Here is an 18,255-nt window from a genome sequence, read left to right on the forward strand (position 1 = left end):
AGGCAAAGCGATTGAGGCAGATCACTCGCTCTTCCCTTGGCTGCTGTCTGACCTCATCAATGGGCTGCTCTCCAGGCAGGGTGCACAAAATAGGACACCTGCAGAAGACCTGAGGAGGAACCACAGCAATTTATCTGCTCTGGATAAAAATAAACCCAGACTGTAGCAATACCCTGTGCAGAGTGCTGCTGACTGCACCACAGCCAGACTCAAGCTTCCCCAGTGACATTAAAAAGCTGACATTCTCTGTCATTATTAATTAATTTATTTTTGGTGCTGCGAAGTATGCTGTGCAAGGACAGCATGGCAGGATGCTTTCTTGCCTGTGAGACCCTGCCTCACTGCAAGCAGTTGCACGTATTTCAGAGCACCAGTTTTAAACTGGCCCCTCTAAGTAAAGGCGGGGGCCCAGGCAGAGCCAGCCTGCTGGGGTAGCACAGTGTTCCCTCAGGAGTGCAGCACGGGTAAGTCTATATAAGCTTCATTTATTATTTGAAATTTGGCAATATATTGGTTTAAACCAAGTCTCTTATTTATTTTGGGAAGTAGACTCCTGTCTATTGCCTTTTTCTTTAGATGCCAAGGTAGAAATTAGGGATAACCGTATCGTTTTCAGAGCAAATCCAGGTTAATCTAGCTGCAGTCTTTATTCATTTATGTATAATCAGTGTTTCTGAAAAAGAAAAAAAAAAGTTACATCCCTGTTTTTCACAACACACAATTTATCAAAGAAAGGCCAAACCAGCAAACTAGCCAGATGTTTTGTCAGCCCAATAAACCTTCACAAAACAGGTTTCTGTTCTGCTAACAGCAGCCATGGCTTTGGTTCCTTTTGTTACCCAACCAAAGCAACTCATCTCAGCAACTGTCGATTGCTAATTAGTTTGAGTTACATGATCATAGTTGAGATTTTGGCAGCCTGTTCTGGAACAGATTTATTAATGATGATCAATTATGACCATGTGGAATTTCTGACAGATGATTTTTTTTTACTGTTACCTGACGATATATGGGAAGGCTTCAATTGGATAAATGCAGTTAATGAGCTGACCCTGCCATCTGCCATCGTTTCTGCGGCTGCTTCCATGTTTTAGTGCCTGCTCAGAGTGTCCCAGGTCAGTCTCTTTCCTTCAGCTCGGTGTAGAATACAAATCTCTCTAATGAGCCAACACAGTATTGAAGACCTGTCAGTCAAGTTGTGCCCGGTTTCATCTGGCACAACTGCGGAAATCTTCACTTGCAAGATGGGCCGGTGGTGCCTTCAGTAAAAATAGCACTGAACCAGAAAAGGCTCGCTAAGAGAATTTCCCACATCAGCTATGTTTCCCAGTTCTCGGGCTAAATAAATGGAGGACTTGGTTTTGTTTGGGTTTTTTTTCCAGACCTCCAAAACAGTAATACCAAAGGAGAATGATGAATGGCAATTCTGTTTTAGAATTTGACATTTTAACTGTTTCTGTGTTCTATATAGCACTGCAGCTCATGACAGTTTATCATTCATACAGTGCAGCAAAGCTCACCAGCACTGATGAACAAAGGCAAAGGTAGAGCAGATATTTTGAAACCTAACTGTAATTTCATGATGAGGAAGGGAAGCTGAACAGGGGGAGAAAGTAAACACGCAGGAGGTCAGAGCTGGGCTTGCCATAGAAGACAACTGCATATAACACTGGGCTCTGCCACAGCTGTGTGGGAAGCCGCTCAATCCAGGTCCACTGACTTGACTCTGGAAGCCCTGCTTTCCCCACGCGTCAGCTGCTTCTCCGTGCCACCTCCTCTGCCCTCACCCGTGCCAGCCAGGCAGCCTCCAGGGAGAGCGGTGGGTAAGGCCAGCACAGGAATGGCACGGGCTTCACTCTGGAAAAGGAGACTGTTGCCAAGGTGGTACTTTTTCCTGTCTAATCCATCTCATGATTACAAGATACTTCACAGAGAGATCAGCGCAAGAGAGACATGGACATACTGGAGAAAGTTCAGTGAAGGGCCACAAAGATGATCAGAGGCGGGGGCACCTCTCCTATAAGGACAGGCTGAGAGAGTTGGGGTTGTTGAGCCTGGACAAGAGAAGGCTCCGGCAAGACCGTATAACAGCCTTCCAGTACCTAAAGGGGCCTACGGGAGAGATGGGGAGGGACAATTTATCAGGGAGTGTAGTGACAGGACAAGGGGTAATGGTTGTAAACTGAAAGAGGGTAGATATAGATTAGATATTAGGAAGCAATTCTTTACTGTGAGGGTGGTGAGACACTGGAACACGTTGCCCAGAGAAGCTGTAGATGCCCCTTCCCTGGAAATGCTCAAGACCACCTGGTCTAGTGGGAGGTGTCCCTGGCCATGGCAGGGGGGTTGGAACTTGATGATCTTTAAGGTCCCTTTTAACCCAAACCATTCTGTGATTCTGTGAGGAAAGGCTGAGAGACCTGGGACTGCTCAGCCTGGAGAAGAGAAGGCTCAGGGCATCTCATCAATGTACATAAATACCTGAAGGGAGGATGCAGGGAAGACGGAGCCAGGCTCTTTTCAGTGGTGCTCAGTGACACGACCAGAGGCAATGGGTACAAACTGAAGCACAGGAGGTTCCCTCTGAACATCAGGGAACACTTTGTCACTGTGAGGTGACCAAGTACTGACTTGGTTGCTCAGGGAGAGATTGTGGTGTCTCCTTGGAGATACTCAAAAGCTGCCTGGACACGGTGCTGGGCAACATGCCCTAGATGGCCCTGCTTGAGCAGGAGGGATGGACAGATGACCTCCAGAAGTCCCTTCTAACCTCAACCATCCTTTGATTTCTTGAAATGATTCTATGTGCCTTCAGCCAGGCAGATTTGAGCATGAGAGGAAGAGGAGAAGAAAGTTAATACTTCTGTTGAGGAACAACGCATGAACCTGTGTCTCTCAGGGGCTATCCTTCCCATTCAGATACTTTGAGGGTGTTACAGTGAACGCTGGAGGTCCTTGCAGGCTTATAAACACAATCCACTCCCTGGGGCACTGTTGGCTCTTTTCTGGGCTTCAGAAGCTATTTTTAATCTACATTCAAACAAGCAGTAAATTCACAATTTAGAACTTTACCCTTTGAAGGTTTGGGATCAAGGGCCAGCTAGAGAACCCTGAACATGACCACCTCTAAGCTAAGGGATCACATAAAACTGACCACAATATTTTCTGTTTTCCTCTTTTTTTCTGTCCTTTTCTTTCTCTGTGTAATTGAAAAAACTCATATCTTCTGCAGGCACAAGAAGAATAACATTATTCAAACCTACATGGCCACCAGAGAAAGCCACCTCCCCCAGCACTATCTCATACAGAGGAAAAAAACTCAATAAAGTATGGGGTAAAAATCCGTCACTTCTTAAAAAGTAGCAAATATTGCAGAAGTCAAAATAGATCTTTATCTGGCACAACTGCGGAAATCTTCACTTGCAAGATGGGCCGGTGGTGCCTTCAGTAAAAATAGCACTGAACCAGAAAAGGCTCGCTAAGAGAATTTCCCACATCAGCTATGTTTCCCAGTTCTCGGGCTAAATAAATGGAGGACTTGGTTTTGTTTGGGTTTTTTTCCAGACCTCCAAAACAGTAATACCAAAGGAGAATGATGAATGGCAATTCTGTTTTAGAATTTGACATTTTAACTGTTTCTGTGTTCTATATAGCACTGCAGCTCATGACAGTTTATCATTCATACAGTGCAGCAAAGCTCACCAGCACTGATGAACAAAGGCAAAGGTAGAGCAGATATTTTGAAACCTAACTGTAATTTCATGATGAGGAAGGGAAGCTGAACAGGGGGAGAAAGTAAACACGCAGGAGGTCAGAGCTGGGCTTGCCGTAGAAGACAACTGCATATAACACTGGGCTCTGCCACAGCTGTGTGGGAAGCCGCTCAATCCAGGTCCACTGACTTGACTCTGGAAGCCCTGCTTTCCCCACGCGTCAGCTGCTTCTCCGTGCCACCTCCTCTGCCCTCACCCGTGCCAGCCAGGCAGCCTCCAGGGAGAGCGGTGGGTAAGGCCAGCACAGGAATGGCACGGGCTTCACTCTGGAAAAGGAGACTGTTGCCAAGGTGGTACTTTTTCCTGTCTAATCCATCTCATGATTACAAGATACTTCACAGAGAGATCAGCGCAAGAGAGACATGGACATACTGGAGAAAGTTCAGTGAAGGGCCACAAAGATGATCAGAGGCGGGGGCACCTCTCCTATAAGGACAGGCTGAGAGAGTTGGGGTTGTTGAGCCTGGACAAGAGAAGGCTCCGGCAAGACCGTATAACAGCCTTCCAGTACCTAAAGGGGCCTACGGGAGAGATGGGGAGGGACAATTTATCAGGGAGTGTAGTGACAGGACAAGGGGTAATGGTTGTAAACTGAAAGAGGGTAGATATAGATTAGATATTAGGAAGCAATTCTTTACTGTGAGGGTGGTGAGACACTGGAACACGTTGCCCAGAGAAGCTGTAGATGCCCCTTCCCTGGAAATGCTCAAGACCACCTGGTCTAGTGGGAGGTGTCCCTGGCCATGGCAGGGGGGTTGGAACTTGATGATCTTTAAGGTCCCTTTTTCAGTGAAGGGCCACAAAGATGATCAGAGGCGGGGGCACCTCTCCTATAAGGACAGGCTGAGAGAGTTGGGGTTGTTGAGCCTGGACAAGAGAAGGCTCCGGCAAGACCGTATAACAGCCTTCCAGTACCTAAAGGGGCCTACGGGAGAGATGGGGAGGGACAATTTATCAGGGAGTGTAGTGACAGGACAAGGGGTAATGGTTGTAAACTGAAAGAGGGTAGATATAGATTAGATATTAGGAAGCAATTCTTTACTGTGAGGGTGGTGAGACACTGGAACACGTTGCCCAGAGAAGCTGTAGATGCCCCTTCCCTGGAAATGCTCAAGACCACCTGGTCTAGTGGGAGGTGTCCCTGGCCATGGCAGGGGGGTTGGAACTTGATGATCTTTAAGGTCCCTTTTAACCCAAACCATTCTGTGATTCTATGAGGAAAGGCTGAGAGACCTGGGACTGCTCAGCCTGGAGAAGAGAAGGCTCAAGGCATCTCATCAATGTACATAAATACCTGAAGGGAGGATGCAGGGAAGACGGAGCCAGGCTCTTTTCAGTGGTGCTCAGTGACACGACCAGAGGCAATGGGTACAAACTGAAGCACAGGAGGTTCCCTCTGAACATCAGGGAACACTTTGTCACTGTGAGGTGACCAAGTACTGACTTGGTTGCTCAGGGAGAGATTGTGGTGTCTCCTTGGAGATACTCAAAAGCTGCCTGGACACCAAGAGAAGGCTCCGGCAAGACCGTATAACAGCCTTCCAGTACCTAAAGGGGCCTACGGGAGAGATGGGGAGGGACAATTTATCAGGGAGTGTAGTGACAGGACAAGGGGTAATGGTTGTAAACTGAAAGAGGGTAGATATAGATTAGATATTAGGAAGCAATTCTTTACTGTGAGGGTGGTGAGACACTGGAACACGTTGCCCAGAGAAGCTGTAGATGCCCCTTCCCTGGAAATGCTCAAGACCACCTGGTCTAGTGGGAGGTGTCCCTGGCCATGGCAGGGGGGTTGGAACTTGATGATCTTTAAGGTCCCTTTTAACCCAAACCATTCTGTGATTCTATGAGGAAAGGCTGAGAGACCTGGGACTGCTCAGCCTGGAGAAGAGAAGGCTCAAGGCATCTCATCAATGTACATAAATACCTGAAGGGAGGATGCAGGGAAGACGGAGCCAGGCTCTTTTCAGTGGTGCTCAGTGACACGACCAGAGGCAATGGGTACAAACTGAAGCACAGGAGGTTCCCTCTGAACATCAGGGAACACTTTGTCACTGTGAGGTGACCAAGTACTGACTTGGTTGCTCAGGGAGAGATTGTGGTGTCTCCTTGGAGATACTCAAAAGCTGCCTGGACACGGTGCTGGGCAACATGCCCTAGATGGCCCTGCTTGAGCAGGAGGGATGGACAGATGACCTCCAGAAGTCCCTTCTAACCTCAACCATCCTTTGATTTCTTGAAATGATTCTATGTGCCTTCAGCCAGGCAGATTTGAGCATGAGAGGAAGAGGAGAAGAAAGTTAATACTTCTGTTGAGGAACAACGCATGAACCTGTGTCTCTCAGGGGCTATCCTTCCCATTCAGATACTTTGAGGGTGTTACAGTGAACGCTGGAGGTCCTTGCAGGCTTATAAACACAATCCACTCCCTGGGGCACTGTTGGCTCTTTTCTGGGCTTCAGAAGCTATTTTTAATCTACATTCAAACAAGCAGTAAATTCACAATTTAGAACTTTACCCTTTGAAGGTTTGGGATCAAGGGCCAGCTAGAGAACCCTGAACATGACCACCTCTAAGCTAAGGGATCACATAAAACTGACCACAATATTTTCTGTTTTCCTCTTTTTTTCTGTCCTTTTCTTTCTCTGTGTAATTGAAAAAACTCATATCTTCTGCAGGCACAAGAAGAATAACATTATTCAAACCTACATGGCCACCAGAGAAAGCCACCTCCCCCAGCACTATCTCATACAGAGGAAAAAAACTCAATAAAGTATGGGGTAAAAATCCGTCACTTCTTAAAAAGTAGCAAATATTGCAGAAGTCAAAATAGATCTTTATGACCTGAAAAACAATTTTCTCTCTTTTTCTCCCTGCTTGCTCCCCTATAGACCCTGTCTGTATGTTCAAAGTAGCAGGTTACGACTTGCTTTGATTTTGCTTGCTTATCATCATGCAGCTCAGGTTTTACAGCTATAAAAACTTCACTGAATTATGGCTTCAGGGGTATTGACAGGATGCGCTTCAGTTCTGAGACAGAACTTGGATGGGGGGCTGCAGATGCAAAAAAACTTTCCTTGGCAACATAAAAAGCTTTCGTCCAGTTCTTCCTTTGCTGCACTTAATGGCCTTAAGAAGAGCACAGCAGAGCAATATTTGTTGCTTCATCTCCTAATGCACTAGCTGAAAAAAAATAGCTGGGTTTATTGATGTGCTCCATTCATTGTAAAGTGTATTGTGGTAGGCATTAGACTGTTTTATTTTCTTCAGGTGGGACTAAATTCATTAGGTATCAGCTGCTTTCACCTAACTCCTCTTGGACAGGTGCCAGTCTCTAACAATGTCAATGTGAACCTTTGCATTCATTTTACTGGGTGTTGTGTCACATCCTTGGCTTTCCGCAGCACCATCTTTACATAGGTCAAGTGAATGTCTCAAAAACAAACACAGTGGTGAGGTGGTGTCAACGACTCCAGATATCACCTCTCGCAGCAGATGGCAAAAATGAGACTGGCAGGGGAGCTCAAAGAGTGTGGACAGCTGGATCTGCAGAGCTCTCTGCTTTGGCTCTACCAGAGCATATTCAGAGCGTAAGGACAAAGCATTGCTCAAGATATATCCCTTGAATAGCGGCTGACCCAAAGACCCAGAGCCACGGTCTCTCAAGGCATCTTAGGCTTAGAGATTCAACATTTGACTGTACAGGACTTGTTTGTTTCCCCTTATCCCATTCGCAACAAATCTCTTAAAAAAAAAAAAAAAAGCATATCTACCTATTTTGTCTGTGAAAAGAGGAGGATCAGGAAACAAGGCTAAGGTTTTCCATTTACCAGGTGTGCTGGGACTGAGTTTCACTCTTTGGCAGGACACTACCTACACCCCACCTCCAGGTTTTAGTAAATTAGTTTAGTCCCCGTCCTTGAGCTATCACTGTGTCTGTGAACGCAAACTCTTACAGGTAAACTCTCCCCTCCCTCCTCTCCTTTTGTTCCAAAGGCCCTTGTGATGCTCCCCCTGGGAGTGGATGCGTGCCTTTGCTGCGTCCCCGTCAGGCTGCGCTCCTGAAACATTCCCCAAGGAAAAGGCTGAAGCAGCTCCTTGCTGACAGCCTTTCTTCTGAAAAGCAAGAGGAAGCACTGCAAGGGAAGTCGGCAAGGTCAAGGAAACCCAGCAGCGATAGCAGTCTGTCACAAATAAATAAGCAAGACTGTAATGCAGAGAATCCCTCTGCAAAATAATTTCTCAGGAAATGGAACAAATTGAAATACACTACTGAATATAATACCAATAGCAAACCAATGATGTAAAACGTTTAAATATATAACCAACATTTCATCAGCTTATGAACTATCAGAGCAGCTATTTCCTATGAAATTTGGACATGGATTTGCTCTTTAAAATACTGAGATGTTCATTGCAAAGTACACTATCAATTATGCACCATGAAGTAAGAAAAATCCTCTCTAGCAAAACCAGGGAAATGTTTTCATAGTTTGCAGGGCTTTAGGATTTAGAAACTCTTTGCCCTTGAGATTCATGGGCAGACTGTCATTACAAGCAAACCGAGTTCCTTACTGAACAATTCAATTTTAAAAAATATTTAATGTTCATTCTTCAGCAGTCTTATTTTACCACCCAGGAAGAGTCACTCCATCTGATGCTTAGTGCACACATGAGGTATGCAGCTCATATTCCTAAGGCTTGCATATTTTAGCCATTTAATCACAAGATTTTTTGTTAGCGTTATCTAAAGCAACTAATCATCCTAGTTTCCTATACAAAATATACGTCAAAAGCTGAATTAAAATGACAGGGAGAAGATAAAGACAAATTAAATTAATATGGGAAGGGCTTTCTCCTACAGAATCTGCTTCAAGGTCAGAATCTCAAGGGCTCCAGTGGTGAACATCCATTCACACTGTCCCAGCAGATGGGCCTCTGCCCTTTGGCTAGCATATGTCAAGGCTCTACCTGGATCATCAGAGCGTTGTGGGCTACCAGCAGGGCTCTGGAGCAAAGAGACACGTCTGTCAGCACCTGGGGCTGCCAATACAATGCTGCTACACACCTCACTGACCGCAGTTACAACTCAAAACAAGATGCTTTTCATCATTAATACCTCAGGCATTGACTCCTGCCTATTGGTAACTTTTCGCTCGGTCACTGTGCTTGTTACAGACGCTGTTGGACAACCTGTGAACAAGAAGAATGGTCAGGCAGGAGGGCACGGTGCCCCTCTCATATAGAAGAGAAGATTTATACATAGCTACACCCCATTCCGTGCAAACAGCGTCATATCTGCACTACCCCAAAATCTTCACTATCAAGGGGTAACGCCAACTTTGTGTTTCTTTCAAGACACAGTCTGTTAGAATCATAGAATGGTTTGGGTTGGAAGGGACCTCAAAGATCATTGAGTTCCAACCCCCCTGCCATGGGCAGGGACACCTCCCACTACAGCAGGTTGCTCAAGACCCCATCCAGCCTGGCCTTGAAGATGATTAGCTATCATCTGACCCGGGATATCATGATAATCATGTTCACTCACACTGCAGAGGTATTAGCCCATCATTAGCTGGGTCCCAATTGCATCATTTCAAAGCCAGCCAGCTGAGTTTGTCATTACTTCTGCGGCATCCCAGAGGTACTGGCACCTCAAATGCAGTATTTGAGTACAAGATCATCTCACCTATCATGCGCAGGTTGGCTGACAGTCAAGCTATTGAGCAGTAGCAGCAACTTGTTCTCATAGGTCCTCTTACATGAGCTTCTGAATTACTCACTGTCATTCATGGAATCACGGAATCATCGGAGTCGGAAGGGACCTCTAGAAATCATCTAGTCCAACTCCCCTGCTACAGCAGGGGGAAAAGTGATAAAACTACATTTATGAGTAATACATAAAATTCAAACGAGACCTTTATTTACATTAGGTTTTCAAGCGCTGGGTGTTGCAACATACATAACAAAATTTCATACTACATTTGTTATAGGAAATCAGGTTGGAAAGCTGATCTACAGAATCAATTTGTCAAAACTGGCTAAGCAGAAAATGTGTCAGCTCGGTTTTAGAGTACTCTGTCAATTTTACACTGTCTGCTATGATTCAGAGTATTCCTGATATCATGGTTATAAAAACAGAGCGTTCATGCAGTTAAATTTACAGTGAACTCTCCTAGTAAATTTTACATTCTTCACTGGTTCAGAAGAGCAGGTCAATACTCTCCCCATTGTCTCAGAAAGCAATTATGGATCCAAACAGGAAGAAAACCAGACCCATCAGGAGATTTTTAACAAAAGGAAAAGTGAATTTAGCAAGACAAGGAGTCAGAACTTTAATTCCATGACAAACCGAATTATCATCTCTTATTCTGTAGAAAACAAGTTGTACTATAAAGATTAATCAAGTCCTTTTATTCCATATTAACATTATGCAGCAACCAATATGAGTGTCTAGGTAAACAGAAACTTCATGAAATGTTTTGCTGCAAAGCTGACTTCGGTAACGCACATGAATGATAAAGTCATCAACTCTGCTCACTGCCAGAAATAAAAAAAAATGGCTTTAGGAGCAAATAACACTGATTCATACTGTGCTCAAGCACTAGTCAACAAAATCTATTAAACTACATGGGTGGAAAAAAAAATAAAATCAAAGCAGCTTTGTTATCTTACTTGTGACACCTTATTTGAATCTCAGGCATTACCTCTTTATATCAGCATAAATATGTAGCCTTCTACACCTTTTATGATGTGGTTACAGACACAAAAATGTTATAGTAGAAAGCAAGAGCTAGTTCAAGGAATTTCAGACTTTGAAATCAGCAAGATACAAAGCTAAAATTCATATGTTCCTTTTCAAGTTATGAATACTTTCACTAAAACATAAATATTTTAACATATATTAATTTCTTCTGACATTCAAAATTGTAAAGTCAATATGGCAGAATTATTGTTAAAAGCACATATTTACAAATATTCTTTTTTTCCATACATAAAGTATTTGGCATAATTATAACAATCTTACTGCATACACAACTGTTTGCTTCTTTTTCACATAATGGTACACTCCTTATTAAAATTTACCAATTATGTACAAAAATACTTGAACATTTATTATAGAAAACCTCTATAACTACCGTCAACAGCTTGTAACTGCCGAAGGCTTAATTGAGAGAATATAAAAAGTGGTCACTTCTTCCAGTTAAACTATCAACAAATCAAACACACAGCTAAAATCAACATGAGCTTCCCAACAAAAGAGGGAGGATATTTTTAACAGCATGATTTAAAATGCAGTTCACACATCTGTTCCCAAGCGCATGTTAAACAGTAAGTAAAAGAAAGAGGATACAAAAATTACATACAGAAGGTGCTTTTTTTTTTTTTTCTTTCCCCTCCACATTCCTACGGCTTGGCATTAGCTTTCCAGAGCTCTTCAGATGCCAGACACTGAAATACAACCTAAGGCCAAACACCATTCTCCTACAATAAAGATGATGGTGATGAACTCAAGTTAAAAAGCAAATCCAAAACCTGACTCCACTGGTACATACGCATCCAAAGAGCCGTTCAGATTTTTTGCTAGGTTTTTACAGAATTATTGATGACCTTTACAAATTAGATTTTGAAACTCATTCATCAATATCCAGTAATTTGTATCTTTAAAAATCTGTTCATTTAGTGTATTGCATTGGTGCTAGTCAGTATTGATTCTTGTATAAAAGTTAAATGAACAATTCATTTGTACCTATTTCATAGGCAGATTGTGTTTTAGGGTGAACTTTCAGAAACAGCAGAGACCCTCTACTAGCAAACTGCTAGCTTTTTAAAAAACAGAACTAAAACAACAAATAAAACATTCACTGGAAGAATAAAAGTAGATTGCACCTCAAAATGAAAAGGATGCATCAGGTACAGTAATACACTAATGGCACAAAACCTTACCAAGGTTCACCAGAACGGTGCTGAATGAAACGCAGGTGGTTTTCCATCTTAAAATTAACATGAACCAAGCGTGTGTTTTGGAAATTCCAAACCACATTCTTACAACAGTTTTCTGCAGTATAACTTGCATTATATCTCAGGTTTTCCACAGACATTTGAAATGACCAACCTCTTCATTGGATAAGAGAAACAACTTTCAGCCTACTTGCAGAAACATTCTAGTCTACAGACTACTTTGTTAGAAAGCGTGCATTTGTCTCTAGTAATAAAGATCCAGTCAGTATATTCTGTATTTTGTAAGAAGCATTCGGCTAACTTGCGTGAGAGCTATATGGTTTTAGGTTTAATTTTTTAAATAAAAATAAAGTACAAATAAAAGCATTTATCAGTATTCACCACCACGAAATTGAAAAAAAAATAATAATCCTCTCATTCATGCTTCCTATAATATCTGGCAACGTAAATTAGTAATTTCATTTCAAATGTGCAACATAATATTAGTAAGCATTTCAAAATTACTCAAAAGAAAAGGTGGGCGAAATATTAAAGTGCCTAAACTAAAGGGGTTTTTACCATTTTTAAAAAATATTATTTCTTAAACGGTAAGGAATGGGTTGCAATTAAATACAAAAGCGGCTCCTCATAGCTGAGAGACTTTGCGGGGCAGAGGCCTGGGCCGGGGCACCTGCTCAGTCCTCCGGCCGCTGCTCTCCAGGTTGTTGGGCCGGACCAGCTGGGGCTTGGGCGGCAGCGCCGGGGGGTCGGCGGCGGGCGGGATGGAGAGGCTGTGAGGTAGAGGAACGGGGCGTTTCAAAGTCCGCTCGTACACACTGTAAGGCGGCGGGGTTTTGCTTTCTTTTCTCACAGGCTCCTCAGACACGCTGTAGCTGGGGACAGTCCCTGGGGGTTCGCTGCCTTGGCTTTCAAAGCCCGAGGTCTCCGACGTGCTACATCGGCTGAGCGAGGAGATGCCGCTGCTGTAGCTCCCCGACAGCACCGGGGAGTTGGATATGAGCCCCGAGGAATGGTACTCCACTGGGGACGGGGTGAATGACTGCACAGACCCCTGCTCGGAGGAAAGAAAGAAGGAAAGGGCAAAAGAGGAATTTACCTGGACTAAATGAGGGAGAGCGTTTCTGCGCTCAGACTGAAAACACACAGATTATACAGCACAGAGATTCTGAAGCGTGATAAATGTATACCATTGCATTGCTGTTTAATTAAGATCCAGTGAGGAATCAATAAAAAACTAATTTCAGAAGTGCCTATGTACGCTTTAAACAGTGCTCATGCCAGTAATTCATGTAAGTGGAAATAAAACTGTATTTAAATGTTATCTTACTATCATAATGCTCTGGAAAAATCTGGAAGCCTTTAAAATGAGCCCTCACTTTTCCTGGCTTTAAGCGAAAGGCCTAACCCCTGGCAGGGCATAGCTAGTGGTGTCCTGCCCCCTAACGCCAAAGCCCGGGACCTGCATCCCCATCACGGCTGCTACTTCAGTCTCACATTCAGATTTCATTCCCCAAAGTTTCTCCTCACAGTTTTAGTGCACCCTCATGCAACGGGAAGTGCGTTTACGCGGTGCCATCGTTTCCCAGTGCGCCATAACGTCCACAACGGAGGTGGAGCCCAGAGGGGATGCCGAGCTAACTGCTGCTGCTGCAGATGGCATTGTGAACCACAGTTCCTCCAGCCTTCCTCTCCCCCATCTCCCAGGCACACTCCTTGGACACACCGTGCCACTTGGACAAAGCACAAAACAGCGCTGTGGGTCCTGGAAATGAGGGTCTGAGGGAGGACTGAGGTTGCAAATGGCTGCACCAGCGGCATCACGGGTCTGTGGGGGAAGGTGAGGGATGGGGAGCTGAGGGCCCAAGCAGCAACAACAGCGCTGACAACGAAGAGAAGGCAGGGACAGTAAAGCCCTACCTCAAAACATCGAGCAGTCCTACTCTAGTGAAGCAGCTTCCACTGAAAACTGCGAAAGGTTAGGCCATACTTTGCACGTTGAAAAGTTTTTGCAACATACCTAATTTTGACTAGAGTCACCTGAAACAATCTAGACTTAATGGACTCCAGCACGGGCAAAAAAAGGGATGGAGAAGTCATGTGAGAGAGACATTTCTCAGCCCAATTCTTGTCACACTGGTTGGCACTCAGCTGCTCAGCTTGGGGTGGGAGTGTGAGCCATGCAACAAAGGGTGGGCAGGGGGGGAAGGAGAAGGCAAGGGTGTATAGAGCTGGCTCCACTGACTTTATACTGTTGAGATAAATCTTAGTTATCCATCTAGGACTGGATCCACAGTGCACTGGAAGCAATGGAAAAAAAAAATCTTCATTTACATCAGTGGGTTTGTACTAAGTTGGCCTTCTCTGGCAGCACGCAACAGCTGGAACAAAGGCTAAAAACTGAACCCTGTATATGGCTAGGGAAAAGCAGCGCAAGTTTTATTTAAAGCTTAATACATATTGAAGACATTTCAGACATTGCGAGGAGCCTGTTTAACTACTTGTTTCAGGTTCCATTCCTCTGCATGTGAGGAGGCTGCAGCTGCGCTCCTACCCCCACAGACATCCAGGGTCAAGGTTTTCAGATTAATGTTGTAATTGGTTCAAGTTCCAAGAACACTTGACGCTTGGATTAAGTGACCATAGATAAGATTTAGGACCTTTGTTTTTGTCATCCAAAATAAGAGCAAATAAGCTTAAGCCCTGCCTGCTTCAATTTAGGAGCTGAACAGGGGTATGCATGTGGTTCCTGACAGCAGTGCAGACTGCTTGTACCACTACTCAGTAACAGTCTAGACACCAGAACATTCTGGAAATTCATGGATGCTCAAAAGCGAGATCCAGCGACTCTCAGAAATATTCTGGGCCAGCTTTTCTCTCCCAAGTGACAATCCAGATTTTGGCTGTAAAATGCTCAAATTCTGTCCAGGCCTTTAGAAGAAAATGTTAGGACAAGCTTGAAACACCCCTAAGGATCATCAGTACCAAGTCCATTCAGGAGAAAATGGAAGTCTCTCACCTTTTGCACAAGATCCTAATGCTCTGAAGAGCTTCCTAGTAAGCAGCTAGTGAGAAGCTTGGGATTGGTGCTCACTTCAGCAGAAGGTATGCTATGGTTATAGGACCGCGAGGCACTCTGATGCTGAGCACAATTGCTCTGTGTTGAACCTGGACCATTGTGCAGCCTCAAGTGGAAACGTTACAGGCTCATGGGATGACAGGAAAATGTCTGTGGGTTTGTGATTAGGGACCTCGAGGGAAAAGGAGGCATTTTGGGGTGCAGCTTTCCTCTTCCTCAAGAGATGTGCACCTTGCAGCCTTAGTTAGGCTTTGGGTAACTGAGGGACCACTTCAAAAGGGGTCTTGCCCTCTGCCCTCACACTTGTGTGCCTGAAGCCCTACTCACGAGCTCCTTTCTATTTGCTTTCCTTCCAGGTTGCTGACCCTCCAATGTCTAACTGCAGAATTATCTCAGCTTCAGCGGGGTGGCAGAGACTAATCCTCAGTCTGTCAGTACCGGGGTTTGCCTGGAATATGCAGTCTGCATATTCCCATCCTCCAGTGCTCTGGAAGACACAGATTTCCTGATCGACTTTTCTAAGCAAGTAGCTATTGTGCAACAAGCAGGTACCGACACATTCAAATATCTTGAAATAGAAAAGTACCCAGTTTTAGCCTGGTCCCCACTTGCTATGGGTAACTGCCACAGAAGAATCAATGCTTATTCACAGCCTGTGCTTAATGCTTCCTACTGTCAGGCTTCAAACTACTTCCAACTTCTTACACATCTTCACTGGATCATTCCGCGAAGGAAACGGATATTAAAATGACTGAACCAGGGTTTAACTCTCTAATACACCCTCTAATCAAACGGCTCTGGATGCTAGAGGAGCAAGAGCAATGGGTTGCACAACAGGTTCTCCTTATCTGACATTTCCCTTTTTGCCACTGTTGGAGACAGAATTCTGTCTGGACCAGGTGGACCATCAGGCAGCTCTTATATTTCTCTCTTACACTCCCTTCTGTCCACTGGCTCAGGTAAGCTTGATTTTCCATGTAGGTGAGAAGCTAAAGAGTCTGAAGATTAGGTTTCTTGCCTGTGTTTTGACAATCTTCAGAGCTGCTGTAATTGTTATCACTACTTACTCTTGTGAATGGTTTTTGTATAGGCATGTGATAAAAAAGGTAAATATAATATAATCCCAATATATACTATCTGCCCAACGACGCATATGACCTGTCCCACAAAGGTGGTTCACTGCAATCAGACAGTACCTTCATTGGTGATCTGCCGGCAGGAGAAGGGGAAACGGAGGCTATGTGTCTTGCTGGTGATGCTGTAAAGTTAGAAAGATTTCAGTGCACTCTTGGTATTACAATTTTCCCTAAGAAATCTTTTTAAGTGGATAGGAGATCATTCTATACACAAACATTATCTTTGGTTCCTTCCTGGTACTTGCCCGATGGCTATAAATAGTTTTAGAGATTTTGTTTATTTTACTTTGTTCTCAGTGTTACCTTGCAGTACAACCAATGAAGTATAAGAAATTTCTGCATCTATCTTCTCTGACAAATTTAATATCACTGTAACTTGGTTTATATCCTAGCAATGATAACAGGATTCACAAAATAGTCAGTATAGTAACTTTTGCTCTCCTCTTCTTGTTCTAAGAAATATATTATGTATTTTTATGCAAAATAAAAAAGAATAATGTATTTATATCAAACATTTACCTGTAAATATACTTCAAACATGCCTGGACATACTTTGAGGCATAAGTCTAAAGCACAAAAAGCATCTTCACTCCCTTGAGAACAATTACTCCTATAGTATCACTTAAGCAGCCTTTCCTTTACATGGAAATGAATCTTTTGAAAGGCAAATTGGTTATAGTAACAGGACTCATGTACTTCCATGATCACTGTGCATTTTCTGCCAGTAAGATTCTTTGTAGTTAATGATCATTTCTGATTGCTAACGTCCAGTTATCATAGATCAAAAGATTAAATTTGATCATCCTCCCTAGTACCAGCATGAACTGTCTGAAACTACTCAGTTATTAATCGAAGGGGCAGAGTATTGAAAATAGGATGCTAGAGAGAACATGTAACGAGATGAAAATACCTATGAAGGCAGTTCTACAGACTTCCATGTAAGTAATCAAATAATAAATTAACCTGACCAAGAAGTTAAACATTAATCAGAGTGGAAAGAATCTAAGCCCTCAAGTAAATCATTTTTTTTACTGGAACTTAGCCTGAAATGTCCATTAACTCACCAGTCTGTGCAGGTCTTGGCGGTACAGGAGGAGATATAAGCTTTCCACTTTCTGATGTGTTTCTGGCTTCCTTCCCACTGTCCAGGCTCCAGCTGCTGGGGGTGGTGTTTACAGCTGGAAAAGAATGAAAAAGCCGATATAGGCGTCAACACTTCCAGCTCTCTGACCTGCCTTTGCCCATGAGGGTAAAAATAATACAGAGTGAAAACATTAAACAACTTAACAAGCATGCCTCGAAAGTTCTCATGATTATATCAGCATTTGAAAACCTCTTTAAAAACTGCTGCCTATCTCCTGGTTGCCTGATGTATGCATCTGGTCCTCAGGTCAGTTTGGAATTGTATAGCAGTTGAGAACATCAACAACAGCAGGAGCTGAGATAGCACTCTGGTGCACTGCAAATTCAGCCACAAAGGGAGATAAGCTTGAAGCCTGTTAATATAATCAGTTTATCTTTGCACCAGACTCCTATTTAAAGGTTTCTAGGCAGAGAGGAACAGACTATTCATAAAATGTTTCCATTAACTCATTTTATATACAGAAGGAACTAGAGAAAGGAACTCGCCAAATTCCAATCAGCCTCCCTCAGAAAGCTTTCAGTGTGCACAGTCTTTTGTTGGCTGCACAGGCTACAAATTCAGAATTGAAAGAAAGTGGAAAGAAGGGCACAAAATGGAGGCAGTTAAAAATTTAAAGAAATGAAGATGGCTGAAAAAAAATATTATTGTGGACTAAGAAAATTTATATACACTGTTTGTAACCATGATTGAGGATCTTTACTTGATCAAGTAAACTGACTATCACCTTGAAATGTTTAAAATTGGATGTTGTATTTGTCTGTGTGACTTTTACCAAATTCTATGACTTTATAATTGAAGAATCCCATGAGGCCTGGAACAGGTTCCTTAACAGAACTGGATTACTTCATGTTATCAAGTAACCACCAGTATCGGAAAGAAGTCAGATAGACAGGGCATTTGACATGGACAGGACAAAAGCTAACTTAAAAACCCAAAATTTTTCTTGCACATCCCATAAATAAATGGAAAAAAACCACTTCAAACCTCCCCCCTTCAAAGCCTCAAACACTCTTGCCTTGTCATGACAGTTTCCTTCTTGTCTGCTTATTCCATAGTTGTGAGTAGAGAACCACATGCAAGGACTCTCTGCTCATTTACAAAGATGAAGTGTAAAGCAGTATTACTGCTAACTGATGGTATCAATTATTGCTAATTATAGCAACA

General features: G+C 43.4%; 1 protein-coding gene across 1 annotated transcript in view; it reads right to left on the reverse strand.

Annotated features, from left to right (window-relative positions):
- Window positions 1-9,663: 9,663 nt before the first annotated feature.
- Window positions 9,664-18,255, reverse strand: part of DOCK4 (dedicator of cytokinesis 4) — a 174,206-nt gene continuing 165,614 nt past the window's right edge. The window contains exons 52-54 of the mRNA XM_014963343.1: window positions 17,012-17,125; window positions 16,008-16,069; window positions 9,664-12,786 (exon numbers count right to left, since the gene is read on the reverse strand). Of these exons, the coding sequence (XP_014818829.1) occupies window positions 12,361-12,786; window positions 16,008-16,069; window positions 17,012-17,125 (602 nt within the window). The 3' untranslated portion in view covers window positions 9,664-12,360. The remainder of the gene's footprint in view (window positions 12,787-16,007; window positions 16,070-17,011; window positions 17,126-18,255) is intronic.

The sequence above is a fragment of the Calidris pugnax genome, unplaced genomic scaffold (genome assembly GCF_001431845.1).
Source record: "Calidris pugnax isolate Ruff unplaced genomic scaffold, ASM143184v1 scaffold44, whole genome shotgun sequence".
In the NCBI taxonomy this organism is placed as follows: Eukaryota; Metazoa; Chordata; class Aves; order Charadriiformes; family Scolopacidae; genus Calidris; species Calidris pugnax.